The sequence below is a fragment of the Apteryx rowi genome, unplaced genomic scaffold, assembly GCF_003343035.1.
Source record: "Apteryx rowi isolate R43461 unplaced genomic scaffold, aptRow1 scaffold_7, whole genome shotgun sequence".
In the NCBI taxonomy this organism is placed as follows: domain Eukaryota; kingdom Metazoa; phylum Chordata; class Aves; order Apterygiformes; family Apterygidae; genus Apteryx; species Apteryx rowi.
In genome coordinates this window covers 1,480,702-1,496,522 of record NW_020450982.1, presented here as the reverse complement: position 1 = coordinate 1,496,522, position 15,821 = coordinate 1,480,702, and the positions used below count along the sequence as shown (strand labels likewise).

The window sequence follows — 15,821 nt, the reverse complement described above, 5'->3', positions numbered from 1 at the left end:
CTTTAACACACTAATCCTCCGTACATTCCTCTGATACAGTTTCTAGTTAGGTTGCTTCAGGTACCTCACATTCAAAATGTAGCTGTCAAGTGGCCAATACCTTTGCTAGACATTAGGCACATCACGATAAAGAGTCAAACAGCAGAAAACTTGGAGCGGAGAGGGGGTTGAAAGCAGCACAGTCAGAGGCAAAGCGCACCCAAGATGGAAACTTGGCAGGGAACCTAGAAGTGGGGAGTGGAGGAAAAGGGGGCCAGCACAGGGAGTTTGGAATTGCCTCAAGAACATGTGTGAAGCTGATAAAATTAAGCTATTACAATGCCTAATTCAACTGATGGCTCATTAAACGATGATTGGCAAAGAGATTTGGGTCTATTTAGATGAATATAATAAAACCTAACACTACTGGAACCAAAGGATCAAAGCCTGGTGTTTACAATCACTGAACTCCTAAACCTCTGATGGAGCAGTTTAAGCCTAGGCATAAATGAGAGCTGGCTATTATAGTGACAGACATATTTGAAAGAACCATACATACTCTGGATCAGACTAAAGCTCTGTCAAGCCCTCTAGCTTGTTTGACAGCAGCCAGGAGGGGATGCTTATAGATGTATCTTCACAGATAAATCCTAAGCATTTAAACACTCGGGCTCTGCAACCTTTGCAAAGGTACTTAGGCAAAAGCAGCCTAATTTTTCTTTGAAGCTGCTACAACTCCTAATTAATCACAGCTCTCACTGACTTCATGTGCACTTTAGCTAAAAAGCTAACCTCAAGCTTCAAGCAACTTCTGTTTCTCTGAAAATTAACATACTCCCATCAGACTGCAATTGGAACAGTTTACATTTACATTACAAGATATTTTAACTCACAGCACCATTTTGAAAAAATAGGCAGACAGCTTACACTTATGTACTTAAACTTTATTTCTTCATAATTACAGGCTATTGTTAGAATTTTTAAACAAAAAGGAAGTCTATAAATAGAGGCTAACCCCACCTGAACAAGTTAAAAAAAAAACAGTTAAAACTTCATAAGTAATGCCATTTAGCTCACAGCAGTGGTTTATTGGTAGTCTGAGGAAAAGTATTATAGTCAGAGTCAGTAACATGAAATGTAACATCAAACGACTCAAAACTTTAAATTCCATAAAGGAAAGGAAGAATATATATATAATATATACATATAATATTGTGTTGGTCCACTGAGTATACATTTTTAACAAAAGATAAGAAACTATGTAATCCAGTTAAGCATACAATTTGCAAGATTAGTGTACACTCATTACAAAGATGTATAGATAAGTTATAATACTTGCAAAAGTTTTGTTACTTTTTAGAGCAGGTGTTTAAATGCTCATTTCCCAGTGCAAAAGAAAACTGTCCAAGTCAAGTTACCCATTTTCCTGAAAAACTGAGAACTACTCTCAGACTCTTGCAGCAGCAGCATTGGTAGGTAATGAAGAGATTAAATATATGAAAGCATGGCCCAGTTCTTCCCTACTCCTCACCCCCCATAGATTTGGGTCCTGAAACTTTTCAATTCCTCAGCAGAAATATCACAAGTTAAAAGTGCAAGGAAAAAAAGATCCTCAATGTTTATGCTGCTGCCATCCAAATGTTCTTAAACAGGGCAAAAAATGATTCTTTTTGGAGCTGCTGTAATGAAACTGATTCTCCAGACTGGAATTCTTTTAAAATGAACAATAAGTTACTTTCATTAAGTTACTTTCATTAACATTCTATCAAGCCTACTTTGACTCAGTGACCATAAAGAAATCATCATTCAGTTTTTAAGGTGCAACTATCAATTGGCATTCAATAAATTACACAAACAGAAAAAAACTGTTGTAAAAAAAAATTAGACTACATGTTTTCTTTCTATTCTCAATCCTATTTCAGATTCAACTTACTAACTTGCCAGTTCAGCTGCATATTTCACAGGCAAAAGTGGCTCAAATAGCAGTGGGGTCTCGCAATTTGACAGTCATCTTGCCAACAGCAAACGCACATGAATCTTCAATTTAGTTGCTTTATAAAACATAATATCTGACTGTCTTAAAACCTATCACCATGCAAGAAAAGCAAAAAAGGTTTCAGTAAGATACAGTCTTTCCCATTTAGACTCCACAAAGATTATTATTTCAAGTCCAACAGTAGAACCTTCATTAATGAGAAAAATATATATGCATACATATAAAATAAAGCACTCTACAACTCTGGCATTACTAAAATCTCCTTAGAAGTACAAAAGGTTTTAAATAACTAACTGCTTGATGGGAGAGTGTCAGCCATGGCAGAATAATTGCTATTTGTCACTTTTTGCTCAATTACCAGCTGCTGACCGATTACAGTCAAACAACAATCTCACTACCTGCACTTTAAACTGACTTACAGGTGGGAAATGTACTTGATTTTGCTGAAAACTTGAGAGAATTTGAATGCTAAAATAAGCAGTTATTCAAACAATAAAAATAAGCAAAGAATTGAATTTAGCAGAAACATTCACACTTCTTTAAAAGATATTCAATAAGAATAAGCTACCTAGCATTCTTATTAGACAGTTCAAAATCCAAACAGAAATCGAGGTGTTCTCAGTTAACATCTCTTCTTCTAACTAAAAATCTGCCAAATACACCTAAAAGGAAACAAAGCCATAGAAGAGCAATCCAAATACAAAAACATGGCTATGCAGGTTTCATCTTCCGTACTGTGCTACTTTCACCAACATTCTTTCTGAAGGAACTTGATTGAGACAACATTTTCTTGTCTTTGAATTTCAGGATTTGCAGTTACGAATGCTCACGAAAATCTTTTCATGCACGATTAGAATGACAATCAGTGATTCCAAAGATGATCTGCAGTCTCTCTTTCTGTGAAACAGAAAGACACTTTGGTGTGCTTGGCTTGCAGCATAAAAATAGCACAGGCAAGAAGCTCAAGAGTATACATACTAGAGCAGTATGATACTAGTTGTTTGATAAAGTTAATGAAATTTAGGGAAATGACAAGTCAGCATGGAAGAAAAGTATTCAACCACTTTCAGAAGTTTAAAACCTTTCATATTTTCCTGTATATATGTAACTTCTGATTAACATTTAAATAGGTTAAGTATTCAGGAAAAGAGACAAAACAGTTGACATAAGACGCAATCTTATTCTAAACTTCATGCTTCTGATATTTCAGATTTACTGAGTGCAATAGCCAGTTCCAAGTCTTCTTGCTCTTGCTGTTTTAATCTTGCAAGTCTTTCTTTCTCTTCTCTCTCACTTTCCCTCTTAGCCCATTCAATCATGTCTTCCTCAGTAGAATACTGTAGTTTTAAAAGACAAAATAATCAGATTAATAATAGTGACAACTAATTCTGTCCAAGTCCTTGGTTTGAGGGACAATAACAGTTTTTCAGAATATTGGACATACTGTAGTCTTTAAATATTGGTTGCCAGTTAAGTTCAACAGGCTATTAAATGATTAGCTTAGTTTAACTATTAAGAATGGCACCTAAGCCATCCTAATCGTGATTTATTATGAAATATGCTACGCTCCAAAATTCTGTATTAAGTTTCCCCCAAATTTACTGAAGTGTTAGGATTTAAATTCAACTATTTGGGATTAAAAAGCAGTCTATATAAGAAGAAAACGTGACTAAATCAGGAGAATATACTGCAAAAGCACACCCTTGTCTGGCTCTGTGGCACATCCTGATTTACCCTGCTTTCATTATGGATGATTTTTCCAAGTGATAGTGACTGCAAAAATTAGTTATAGAATGGGTCTGCTTAATTGAACAGCTGAAAAATGCTTCTGTCAAGAAGCAGCATAATAACCAAGTAACTGTGCAGGTAGAAATCTAGAAGTAATATAGAGAAAGGTCAATGTGATACAAGAAGAAAACAGAAAGAATAGATTTTTTTGCCTGTGCATGCTTTTACACACACACACACACACACACAAAATGTGAATTGAATTGCTTTGATATAATGATTATAAGCAACAGAGAGAGTTAGGAAGTCATCTTAAAATACAAAGAGTTATGCTAAATTTTGTTTTTATTCTGCATGCAAAGAGGTGGGTGAAGCCTATGTCTTCATGAATGTCCCAATGTAGAGTCTGAAATGGTTGTTATAATACTCTCCAGCTAGTTTCTCCTTTGAGCTACTTCTTTTAAACTTAAAACTTTATGGGATAAAAGTAGAGAAACTTGATTTTTTTTCCCCACAGCTCACTGAGTATTCTCAGTAACTAAAGCTGGAGAAAAATACTTTTTCCTTCACAGAGGATAATGAAAGTTTTTGCCTTCTCCTCTGCATTTCACATTCTCTCAAGAGCTCCATGCTGGCTTTCTCAGTCCCTCTATCTAGTAAAAGTGATCAATAAGAGCATTTCAGGAAGTGTCATGCTACAACACACATCAACCAGTGCAAATCAATTTTGAGAGCCTGGCAATCCTCAGTTTACTTCAATCAAGCACACAGTTTATTAGGACTAAAAATAATAAAAGCATCTGATCAAGCTACTGTAAATGCAAATTGCATTTACCAGATACCAAGCTTGAAAGTGAAATGATGCCTTCCAAAATCCCTATTTGCAAAAACACAAAAGGAAAAACATATAGGCATGCACAAACCTTCAGATTTGCTTGTATCGCTTGGACACCACGACTTCTATGAAATGGATTCTGGTTATAAAGAGACACCTGCTACTTTCTGTATCACATTCAAGTCTGGAATTTACTAGCCATTCAAAACTCAGTGAATTATATTTTGTTAACATAAACGGTTATGAGGCTGTTTATGAATATTTCAGTACATTGAAATTATGATCAAACAGTTCAGTGACAGCTAAATTAAAAATCACACCTTTCATTTTACTTTTAATTGGATAATTAGCAGTGTATGCTATAGGTAAATTATTTATATCTGCTGCATATTCCAATAAAATGGATAATCCCTAGAACATAAAATATTTAAAGTGTACTATTTTCTAAAAGCTAGGAGGCCTCCATTAAAAAAAAAAATCAAAAAAAGCAATGCAACTTAAACATTAACTGTAACATTTTGCAGTATTTCATTTTAGGACAGCCTCAGCTGCAAACTAAATGTAAATACTATTTTAATTGGAAGTTATATCTCTTTTGTACATGGGATATGTTTTAATATTTTAAATTAAAACTGAATACTTCAGTGTGAACAATTCAAAGCTGTCATTATACTGAAACAAATGTAAAAAATGTTTACTCACAGTACTGAAGTTTGCAAAATTGTTGGGGTCAGCCTCTTTACTGATGCTGGTGGGAGCAAATGGATCACAGAATAGATCTGCTTCTTGTTCTTTGGGAATGTCTGGGGTGGGGAAAGGCTGAAATGGATCGGTCGATTTAAAGGAATCTGAAGAGTCTATTTGATTGATAGGTCTTTTCCCTTAGATTAAAATAATTTAAAATGAATTTAAGATAGCAGGTAATAACATGCCATAATAAAAAAAACAAAAAACAAAAATCTACTTGGAATACATCCTTTTCTGGTAAACTAGTGGACTTGCACTGACTTCAGAGAAGGGGTTGCTAATTTAAAAAGGAGGGTACAGTCCCTAGTTTCTTAAAATATAATCATATAAAAGGAACACACATGTTAATGTGCTGATATAACAGTATTTTGGAAAGAGAATTTCTAGAAGTCATGAGCCCCTGTTCTATCAGCACCGTAATTTTTCTTATGCTTATCGATTATCCATGATAATTCCCCTAAGGTTCTTTTTTTATTTATTTGGATCAAATTAGCAAAATTTGAGTCAGTGAAAAGAAAAAGAGGCATTTCTAAGTCTTCAAAACACCAGCGAAAATCTCCTCTGACTATGCTAACACCTAAAACTTCTCTAGATTTAAAGGGAGGAGTAACAAGCAATCACAAGTTTAACTACTTTGTTAATCCTTGCCTAAATAGCTGCAGATATAACATGGAATCACAAGCCCCCACCTATCTTGTTCTTTTTTCCCCAGCTTAACCAGTCAGCTTTCAACACCTTTGAGGACACTAACTCAATCCTTCCARAAATAGTTGAGCTGAATTTCATCCTACTGTTCTTTCCATATGTTATTACTTACAAAAAAAAGGTTTCATTTCAGTTTCTTGAATTTGACTAGAGGATTTTGTGTATTCTGCAAGTGGTTTGGTACTTACAATGATCGTATTTTAAAACTTGCTTCTGTTGTCATTTTAGATTAAAACAGGAGAATTGAACCAGTATTTGCTTATTATTTTGGACATCACTGTCACAGGTTAGGGAAAAAAATCTTCCATAGAACCAAAGGGATTCTAATGCAGCAATGATTTAGAGACTTCTAGGAATACCCCCAGGGAATATGTTAATTTGGTTAGACGCTTCCCAGATCATCTTCCCAGGACAGCCCTCCCTCACTGACAACGTGCTATTACTGACTAATAATGCATGCCTTCCACTTTCTTGAATAATGCAGGAGGAGCAGCTTCAAATGACATCCAGGGAAATTTATTTCTACAGGGGAAGGATTAATAACCGTAGGAATCTGAAGTACACACTCTCCAAAGCCCCCCCAGAGCGCTTCTCACTATCTGGAAAGGCAATGCACGTCAGAGGCAAGTGAATTACCCCCTCTTTTGAGCACTTTCCAGTACAATGTAGACTCTTGGTAGGATTTCAGGGCATTTCTTTGAAAAAGCATTTCCTTGTTTTGAGCTAGACCAAAAGTCATTAAAAACAATACACTTAAACATGTCATTTTTTGATTTCCATTAGGAAAACAATTTAACATTTTATTTTTCAGAGTAGTCCACTAACTGCGTATATACAGTYACATAAAATCCATAACATAACACAAAAAAGAGCTTCCTGCACTGCATCAGTGGAAAAATATAAACAATCATTAAAATCCACATGACACCCTTATATTCATAGTCATTATCAAGATAACCACAGTATCATTTTTAATATGTGCAAGTAAACAGACTATTTTTTTCTAGTCACCTATCGATAAGGCTGCCGTCCTGCCACTAGAAGCTTGCATTCCAAAAGGGGATCTCTACCCCACCTCGCTGCCACTCCCATACCATCAAGTCGGAAACCCCAAATTGCTTTAGGACCTCCATAAAAGGAAACACCTTACCAAACCACCAAGTTATCATCACTTCCCCGTCAGCCATTTTAATGTTAACTGTAATGTAAGAGTATTAACCGATTGTTTGCAAGGCACRAATAAGAGATGAATCTCTGCAAGGCACGAATAAGAGCCAAATTTCCGTGAGTCAATATTGGAAATTAAGCAGCTGCTTTTAAACCTTCATCTATTGCGTTCCCCACACTTTGGGGGAAAAAACACGAATAGATAATTTTAAGTTTTTATGCTGTAGTTTTCACAAAAAACACCTCAAGATTCTTTCATATAATATTATAGTAAAAACTGATTCAGTAAAGTTTCTAAAGAAAATGAAACGAAGGACAGAAACTTAAAAAGGAATATTAGTAATATATTTTCAAATCTTTGAAAATTAAGAGGCTGTTGTAACTACATAGGCTTGTTGCAACCACTAGAATATGTATATGCTTGATAGTCATGGCCTTTTGTGGAAAACAGTATTTCATGTCATGGAGCAGACCAGAGGATTCAGTTATCATCAAACAAAAAACAGGGTAGAGGAAACGGGGGGGTTATTACTATTACACAGGCAAGTTTTACTACCAGGGGCCTCTGGCAAGGCCACCTGGAAAAAGTTAATTGAAAACTTTGAGACAGGCATGTTAACAGAATTGAGTTCTTTTTTCTCCAGCCATGTAAAAACCTAAATAGTTTTAATATTTCTTCAGAGATAGAGACAGCATTAAAGAACAGAGGCTTTGCAAGGAATAAAAACACACTAAATTCTCACTTCAAGCATAATTTACTGTAAGATTTACAATGTACCACATTAATAACCTTTCAGTTTGTAGCCGTGCTATGTTTTTGTAGATATTTGTAATGACTCTTCTCCCATTTTCTAAATTCTTTCCCTCTTTCAAAAGCAAACTATACTAAAATGCCACACCAAATTTAGCTTCCAAGAAACTGTCACCAGTACCAAAACAGACTTGTTTTACATCCTGTTCATTCATTCTAAATTCAGTACATCTCACCATTCCCTCGTAATTACTGTCCAATTACAATATTAAAGAGAAGGTAACTCTTAATGACATCTCAGGATCAGCTCTTACCAGGTGGCGGTGGACACGGCCTTGTGGGAGTTCCCGTTTTAGGTGGCAATGCAGGAGGGACATCCTCATTTTTGGCTGGTGATTCCTCAAATAAGTTTTTAGTTATGATCACGTTGTTGACCGAACCTGATGTGGAAGAGCTAAAGGGATCCTCGTTGTTGGTCTTCAACAAAGAAAACAGCAGCGCATTCATTTTCAGTGCGGTTCTGCTAACACTTTCCCTTCTTTTCAATAATGTAATATTTATTTAGGAAAAAGTTTTGACTAAGAAAAGAGAAAACACATTGCCTCCCTCCACTTTTTTTGTAAAAAGGGACATATGTTCCACCTATTCCAGTAGATACTAAAAATGAACATTAACGAAAATCATTTAAAAACCTTGAATGGTTAGTGTGAACAGCAGTGAAAGTTGAGTGCAGTTACGCAAGCAAAAGTGATACTTTGCCAGTGCACTTAGCAAATTCTGAAAACAAGATAATATTTTAATATAGAAAAAATATTTATAAAGGAACAAAAAAAGATTGCATTATTCAAAGTGGAAACGCATGCCATTTTATTATAAGAAGCTCTTTCTCAAGAAACTCAGCAATTATAAAAACTTTTATAAGTGGCAAAGTTATAACAGTAAAACTGTTGGAAAAGAGAACAGGCTAGACTGTTAATGTCTGGTCACTGCCAAGTTTTATGCATTTTCCACAAGTGACAGTAGTTTCAAATTACCTTTGACAACACGCTGAAGTCAGCAAAGTTGCTTCCAAAGGAGGATTCATTTCCAAACAGGGATGCAAAGGGGTCTGTAGCTAAATGGAAGCAAATAAAGTAAACAGAATTGGATTTAAAAAGTTAAATGTCACTGAATGATATACACTGAAAAATACCACAAAAAAAACAAACAGGTGTTACATTTTGCAACATAGACTAATTCAAGTGAAATATTTAATAAGATGGGCACTTTTAATAAGTTCCTTCTTAAATAGCTTTTACTTATAAAAACTATAAATGCCAACTACTGATTTAGAATAATAATTCTCCTGAACAGGGAGAAATTCTAAACAAACTGATACTGATACTCATTTCCTACGTTAAAAAAAAAAACAAAAAAACAACACATCCAATAACTGGATTTCTGTATGTTTTGCCCATATATGTGCGCATATATGTCTGTATATAAATATATACACATATATGTGTAAATATATATTTATATATTTTATGTACACACACGCACACATATGTATACACACACACACGCATTTTATACATACATAGGAACAACAGCCCTATTCTGACTGTAGGCCCACTCATGTGTAATAAAATACCTTACTTCATATCATTATCTCTGAATCAACAGTACCCTTTCATTATGTGCAAAATGTGTAAAAACTGCTATTCTACTGCAAAGCAAAGAAGTGCAGTCTTTGCACATCCTCACTCAATGTCTCTAGAAAACAACTTTTTTTTTTAAGCAGTTAAATTGAGCAGGCTTGCAATATGAAATCCCACTTGGATGCATGTTTTGGATTACCACTCGCCAGGCTAACTTGGGAGGATAGTCGACAATGTGCTCATCTCAACAGCTATTAACTACAATATTTCAGATTCCTCTCCAAAACATCTTTAACCATCAGTTGAGAGAGGATCACAGCAGGGCAAAGCAGCAAAAGTTTTAATACTTAGAAGTCCTGATCAAGTAGTTAATCTGTCCCAGATCTCCTCTCATGTAATACAAAGCTATCTGCTATATTATTTAAAGTAACACAAAAATCCCTAAAACCAGCCCTAATGGAAGCAGTACGAACCATTCAAACTGTCCAAACTCTTAGGTCAGGATATTTTACTAGCTTCAGGTAGGGCAAGGAACATTTTTACAAAAATCAGCCTTCAGTGATAAGCGCTAGGGATAACGATACAGTTTTGTTTTGTAAAACCAGCCCCCCCCCCCAATTTATGCCCTTACATTGTCTGAATTTTCCTATCAAGTACAATGTAATCCCTAAAATGCTCCTACTGTGAATTCACAGTCAAAAGCCTAACAACATAAAAATAATCAAAAGCAAATAAAAATAAAATCCAAGACGTTTGATGTATACAGTCCACCTTTACCTAGATCGTTTGATGTAGTAACAGTGGTTCCACCAGGAGCAAATGGGTCATTTTTCTTCAGTATTTCTGTCTAAAACAAAAAATTCCTTTGGAGGAAAATTTGTTTTTCATCTTAAAAGATTCCTCATTCTAAGAATACAATCCTGATTTATTTCAATATAAGAGTTTTTTAAATAAAATACTAATCTTATGCTAATATGTTTAGTACAAGTGGCTAAAAAAGGTCAAGTTAAATATGCCATGTTCTTGATTGTATATGTGAACAAAATCAAAGATTTTATGATAAAAGATTACGCATTTTTCTCCCCCCATCAAACATGGAACTACAACCAAGAATTCATGATTCATATTCCTGTACAATAAGCAGGTAAGCAATGTTTTCCTCTCAAAAAGAATATGAATTGTGACATGCAGTCCTCTGCTCCAGACTCTAGAGAATATAATTCATAAAGCTATAAATTATGACTACACAAAGATAGATGACACTTTACAATGGTAAAAATCATCAACTTATCTCCCACCTAAGCTCTATAAGAAAAGAGCCCTATTTTCCTGCCAGGTTCAGGAGGCTTATTTCAATACTATGCACTCCTGGAAAGAGTTTTCCTTGCATGGCCTCAAGAACAGACTACTCTTACAGTTAAATAGTTTACAAAATAAATCAAGTACATGATACCTTTCCACGCTTACTTAGTTTTAAAGGGAAGTAGTTTTCTAAAATACGTAACTGAAATTAATCTCAAAGCTCAGAATCTTACGTACCACATTATTATTATTATTATTATTATTAAGATGTATGAATTACACTCACACCTCTGAGCAAGCTTAATCCTCTCATGATCATTTCGAGTATCTTCCAACTTCTTCTACTTTAAAAATTAATACAAGTTCAGGGAGACCTGCCACTTTTTACTAAAATTTCAGTTTTGGAAGTAGCTATTATCAGTGTTAATGAGTCTGCTAACAGAAACTCCTCCTCAGAATTATGATTTCAAAGAATGGAAAAGAGGTAACTGCTAATCCAAGGTGTAAGAATATCTAATACCCATTCTGGGCTCAGATTTCTACAATCAGAGCCATCTTCATAAAAAAAAAGCTATCAGCACACAAAGATATAGTAAAGCATTCAGGATGAATGCATAACACAACTCCAGTCCAGAATGCAGACCTCAAGAACCACAACTGCTGCAGACCACGTAACCCACACCACAGCTCCAGCCCATTTGTTTACTCTTCTGTACTTCCCTTACCAGACCATAATATTACCAAGAATCGGCTGTATTAGAAAATGGTAATTTGGAAAGGGATAGTCTGCTGAATAAATACTGAAGATTGTAGAAAACTCCTTTTTAAGGYGGCAGGTGTAGGCTGCGGTGTGGAGTACGACCTAGAGATTTGCGTAATGTGGACATCACAGAAGGACAAGACAACACTAGAGAGCACATTAGGTGAAATGAGCTTTTGTGGGTTTGGTCAGGCACACTCTCTACAGCCACCTAACTTGCCTAATTATCCATGTGCATTTTTAAACATACATACATATATATACATACATACATATATAAAAAAATATATAATTGGAAGTGAGACATGAATAGAAGAAGCACTTAGGAGGAAAGGAGATGGCAAAAGGATGGAAACAAACCTCTAAGATGAAGAATTTAAGCTTATTATAGGTGTTTATCTATCAGCCCTGAACATTATCTTGTCTTCATCAGATTCAACCCTAGTTCTAAGAAGGTTTCATGTCCAGCTCTATCTTATTATACACTGAAGACTGATCAATAATTGCTTGGTTATAGCATGAGCAGCTAAAAGTTGCACCTAAGTACACTTGGAAGAGGTATTCACTGTACATCTACTCAGTAAGCATCTACAAATTATGATTAGGCTTCAGTGACTCTTAAAGAAGATAATAAATCCCAAACAACATACATATCTAGGATAATCTGACTTTTCAGACATGGAAAAAACCCTCCCCCACATCAGATTTCAAATAAAATACATAACATACTTATTGATTCTACAAGTTTTAGAGGCCAAATCAAGTATCTCAACATAACCTGGTGAGATTAATCTTGGGTTTCGTTCAGTGGTTAGTAAGTTCCACGAGCTACCAGTAGGGTTGTTTACTATATTCAAACATTCTAATTTGAAGCGCAGTGAAGCTCCACACTGAAGCATTTAAAAGTGTTTTTATTTTGATTTCATTTGTGACTATTTCTAGAAAGTAGGACAGAAAAATAAACAAGACAGGGACAGGGAGTTAGAGGTACCTGTTATCTGTATGATTTCTGAGATCAGCATTTCAAAGCATGACCAAATCCACAACATTCCTTCTATATAATTGAGACAAAATAAGCAATTAAGAAGTGTGCTATCAAACTTACTGTGAGACTACTGCTGTTGCCTGCAGTGCTAAATGGATCAGTGCCTGCAGTCACAAAAGGATCAGTGGAGGATTGTTTGAAAAAAGAGTCAGCTGCAAAAGGATCTGAGCCTTTGAAAGGATCACCACCAAAAGGATCTAAAGAAGTAAACATCTCATTAATATTTCTGCTAGCTTTATTTAGCTTAGTATCTTAAAAATAAAACATTTTATATTGCTTATTTCATACTGCAGAAAGGTGACAGTTAGGACCAAGCATCTTAGAAGTATGAGGATCACCTACAAATAACTTTTATTCCATGATTCAAAACACTGGACAAGCCAACATTTTCTGCACATCATGGAAATTCTGGATAGCGACAGTGGTTCAGTTCTGGAACCATTTGAACACACAGGTTCTTTATACATCCCCCTTAAAAATGCACCATTTTACAAAAGCTAATGTTTTTCGAAACTCTCCYGCCCTCCTCTCCTTAATTCCCCAAACACAGCTGGTGTTTTCTTATTTGGCACTTGGTACACAATGTTATTTTGCTACAGCTTTCTTACAGTCCATTTTGCTTTTGCCAGCTGTAAGGTCATCCAGGACCAAGGAAATAATACAGTGATATTGCCCACATAGCCAGACTAAATTGAGGCTTTCCACCTTTTAAAATATCTAATGCTAGAGAAAGTTGCTAAATTGAGAGCCTTTAAGAGTACAGCCCTACTTATTTGCATACAAAATAGGCAGCAAGAGACTAGGGTCTCCTGTTCACCACCCTCAGACATACTTAAATTGCAACTCAGGATACTTCCAACAGCAAAAGAGAAGTCCACAGAGAATGTGCTTCTCTGGAGAGGTTTAATACAAGTAGCCAACTGCCACTACTGTTTTTCCATCCTAAGGCAATTTTCAGGTTATTTCCATCTTTTTCACACTGAAAGTGGTGACACGCTTTTCCCATATACTGTACTACAAATCCTCTACAAAAACAGACATATTAAAAGTTAAATAGTTACTTACCAATTTTCCCAAAAGGGTCRTCTTTGAAGGGATCACCTGTTGAAAAGAAAAAAAGAAAAAGAAAAAAACAACCTGTAGTTTTTTTTTTTTTAAACCATAAAACATATATTAAGGTGAAGTATCTTAAGATAAACTCATTTCTACAACTAGAATTTAGCAACTCTCACTCAGAGGAGTAGCTTCACTAATTTCAGCAGAACTACAAGACCTGGTGTTAGACAAAACAAATATTCATCAAGTAGCTTATTACCACGAAAAAGTACACACTAAAGCAGCCATTTCAAAGATGCATCTGTGTAGCTATCGCAAGTGAACACCCACGTTGTGCAGTATTTACCACCACAGTAACCCAGGCTAACCACCGACTGAAGCTTAGTCCCAGATCTGATAATTCTCACAGGCACCATGGATGGTAGCTCCTAATTTTAAGTGTTCATTCCTGTACTGGCAACATTATCCCAGTTGCATCAGCCATACTCCCTAATGCCACATGGACATGTTATCTCTTAGCTATAAGCACCTACCCCTGAACATACAGGACACAAAGCCCAAAGACTGACTACTAACAGACATACCTTTCTCCTCTGAAAGGCTGTGTCACTCTAAGTAGGACCACATCAATATAAACCCATAATCAAACAAAATCTGCAAGGAGGCATTCAAGCTAAAAGTGTTTTAAATTACAGTTTAATTTATTTATAAGTATTAAACCTGCACACTGACACACATTCAGAAGCCAAGTCATCCTAAGTAAATTTAGTTTATTTTCCTTCTGAAGCAATCTGAGCTAAACTAATTAGACCATCTTGATTCTGAAAGTATGTCAAGGCATATTAATGTGGCTTAAAACATCTGCTCTAGCAGTTAATCCAAATTAACTCCTCTTCTCCCACACTCCAACTGTCTCCATGCAGACCACTCCTTCCGACAAAGTCAGAGCAACAGCATTCGTAAGTGCTGAGTTCTTAAAATAAAGCACAGCGCTTGCACAAGATGAACAGATGGTGCAGTTCCACATACCTTTTTCTGAGTGCCAAAGTCACCGTAAATAGGCCACAGCCATTCATTCTCAACCACCCACACCCTCCCCACATCACAGCTCACTGAACCCTCAGTTGAGCTGTTTGCAATCTGCGCTGTAAGTTAGATGAGTGCCATGAAATGCATCACAAGTATGCCTGCACCTTGGATAGCAAATGCAACTGCGGGGCGGGGTGGGGGAATACTCGGGAAGTGCAGTGCAGGGAAAGTGCGGAGCTCACAGCTAATACGGAAGTGCAGATGAAGGAAGGAGAAAACACCCTGGGACCCTCATTTCTGGTTTTGTGAGGCTATTGGCTCCACACTCCTGTCACTCAAACACCTTCACATTTACTCTGAAAAGACCAGTTCCAAGGTGTAGATTAGTCTGACATATATATGTTCAGACAAAACATCTTTCTGCAAATCCATACTTAGAAAAATTTACTTACTGCCAACAAAAGGGTCAGATTGGAAGAAGTCTAAGCTGGCTTCAGAAACTAGATCAGGTAACGGATGAGATTCAGCATCGAATGGATCTTCCTGGGTAATGTGAAAGTAGCAACAGAGAAGTATGAAATTTTTAAGACGCAGAGGAGGGAAAACATGTATCTCATGTCTTTCTTTTTAGCTCTGAGAAACTATTAACTGTTAACAGACAAACAACTGGAATTCTATATAATTCAGCAATGAGCATCCAAAATATTTCTCAACAGCAATCTGCTATATGAGACAAAGTGTTTTCATGACATCATACTCCAATTAAGAACAGTAAGAAAATGATAATTTGATTTCTATGCTAGTCTATGACTATCATGTAAGTAACTGACAAGATGTAAACCTGAAACAATTTAACAATGATTTTAGTTTAAGTTTTCCCTCCATCAAATCTGAACAAACTCACTTTTTTTGTAACAGCTGCAGCTGGGGTCTCTTTCTCTTCTTCCACAACAGCTTCTATTGTTTCAGGGCTATTTCTTATCTACATAAGGATAAAAGCAATTCTGCATATATTAACAAACAAAAAACCCCACTATCTGCTATGTATGCCATTCTTCATATCAAAGAGTTAAAAATAATA

General features: G+C 35.8%; 1 protein-coding gene across 8 annotated transcripts in view; it reads right to left on the bottom strand.

The window, feature by feature from the left end:
• Positions 1-902: 902 nt before the first annotated feature.
• EPS15 (epidermal growth factor receptor pathway substrate 15) overlaps positions 903-15,821 on the bottom strand; it is a 54,066-nt gene continuing 39,147 nt past the window's right edge. For 4 of the 8 annotated variants that reach the window (XM_026086613.1, XM_026086614.1, XM_026086617.1 and 1 more), the window contains 10 exons: positions 15,645-15,722; positions 15,193-15,283; positions 13,721-13,756; positions 12,716-12,852; positions 10,326-10,395; positions 8,943-9,022; positions 8,223-8,385; positions 5,241-5,419; positions 4,627-4,677; positions 903-3,312 (listed from right to left, as the gene is read on the bottom strand). In XM_026086613.1, coding sequence (XP_025942398.1) covers positions 3,166-3,312; positions 4,627-4,677; positions 5,241-5,419; positions 8,223-8,385; positions 8,943-9,022; positions 10,326-10,395; positions 12,716-12,852; positions 13,721-13,756; positions 15,193-15,283; positions 15,645-15,722 — 1,032 coding nt within the window. In that variant the 3' untranslated portion in view covers positions 903-3,165. The remainder of the gene's footprint in view (positions 3,313-4,626; positions 4,678-5,240; positions 5,420-8,222; positions 8,386-8,942; positions 9,023-10,325; positions 10,396-12,715; positions 12,853-13,720; positions 13,757-15,192; positions 15,284-15,644; positions 15,723-15,821) is intronic. The other 4 variants (XM_026086619.1, XM_026086616.1, XM_026086618.1 and 1 more) reach the window with 4 other exon arrangements.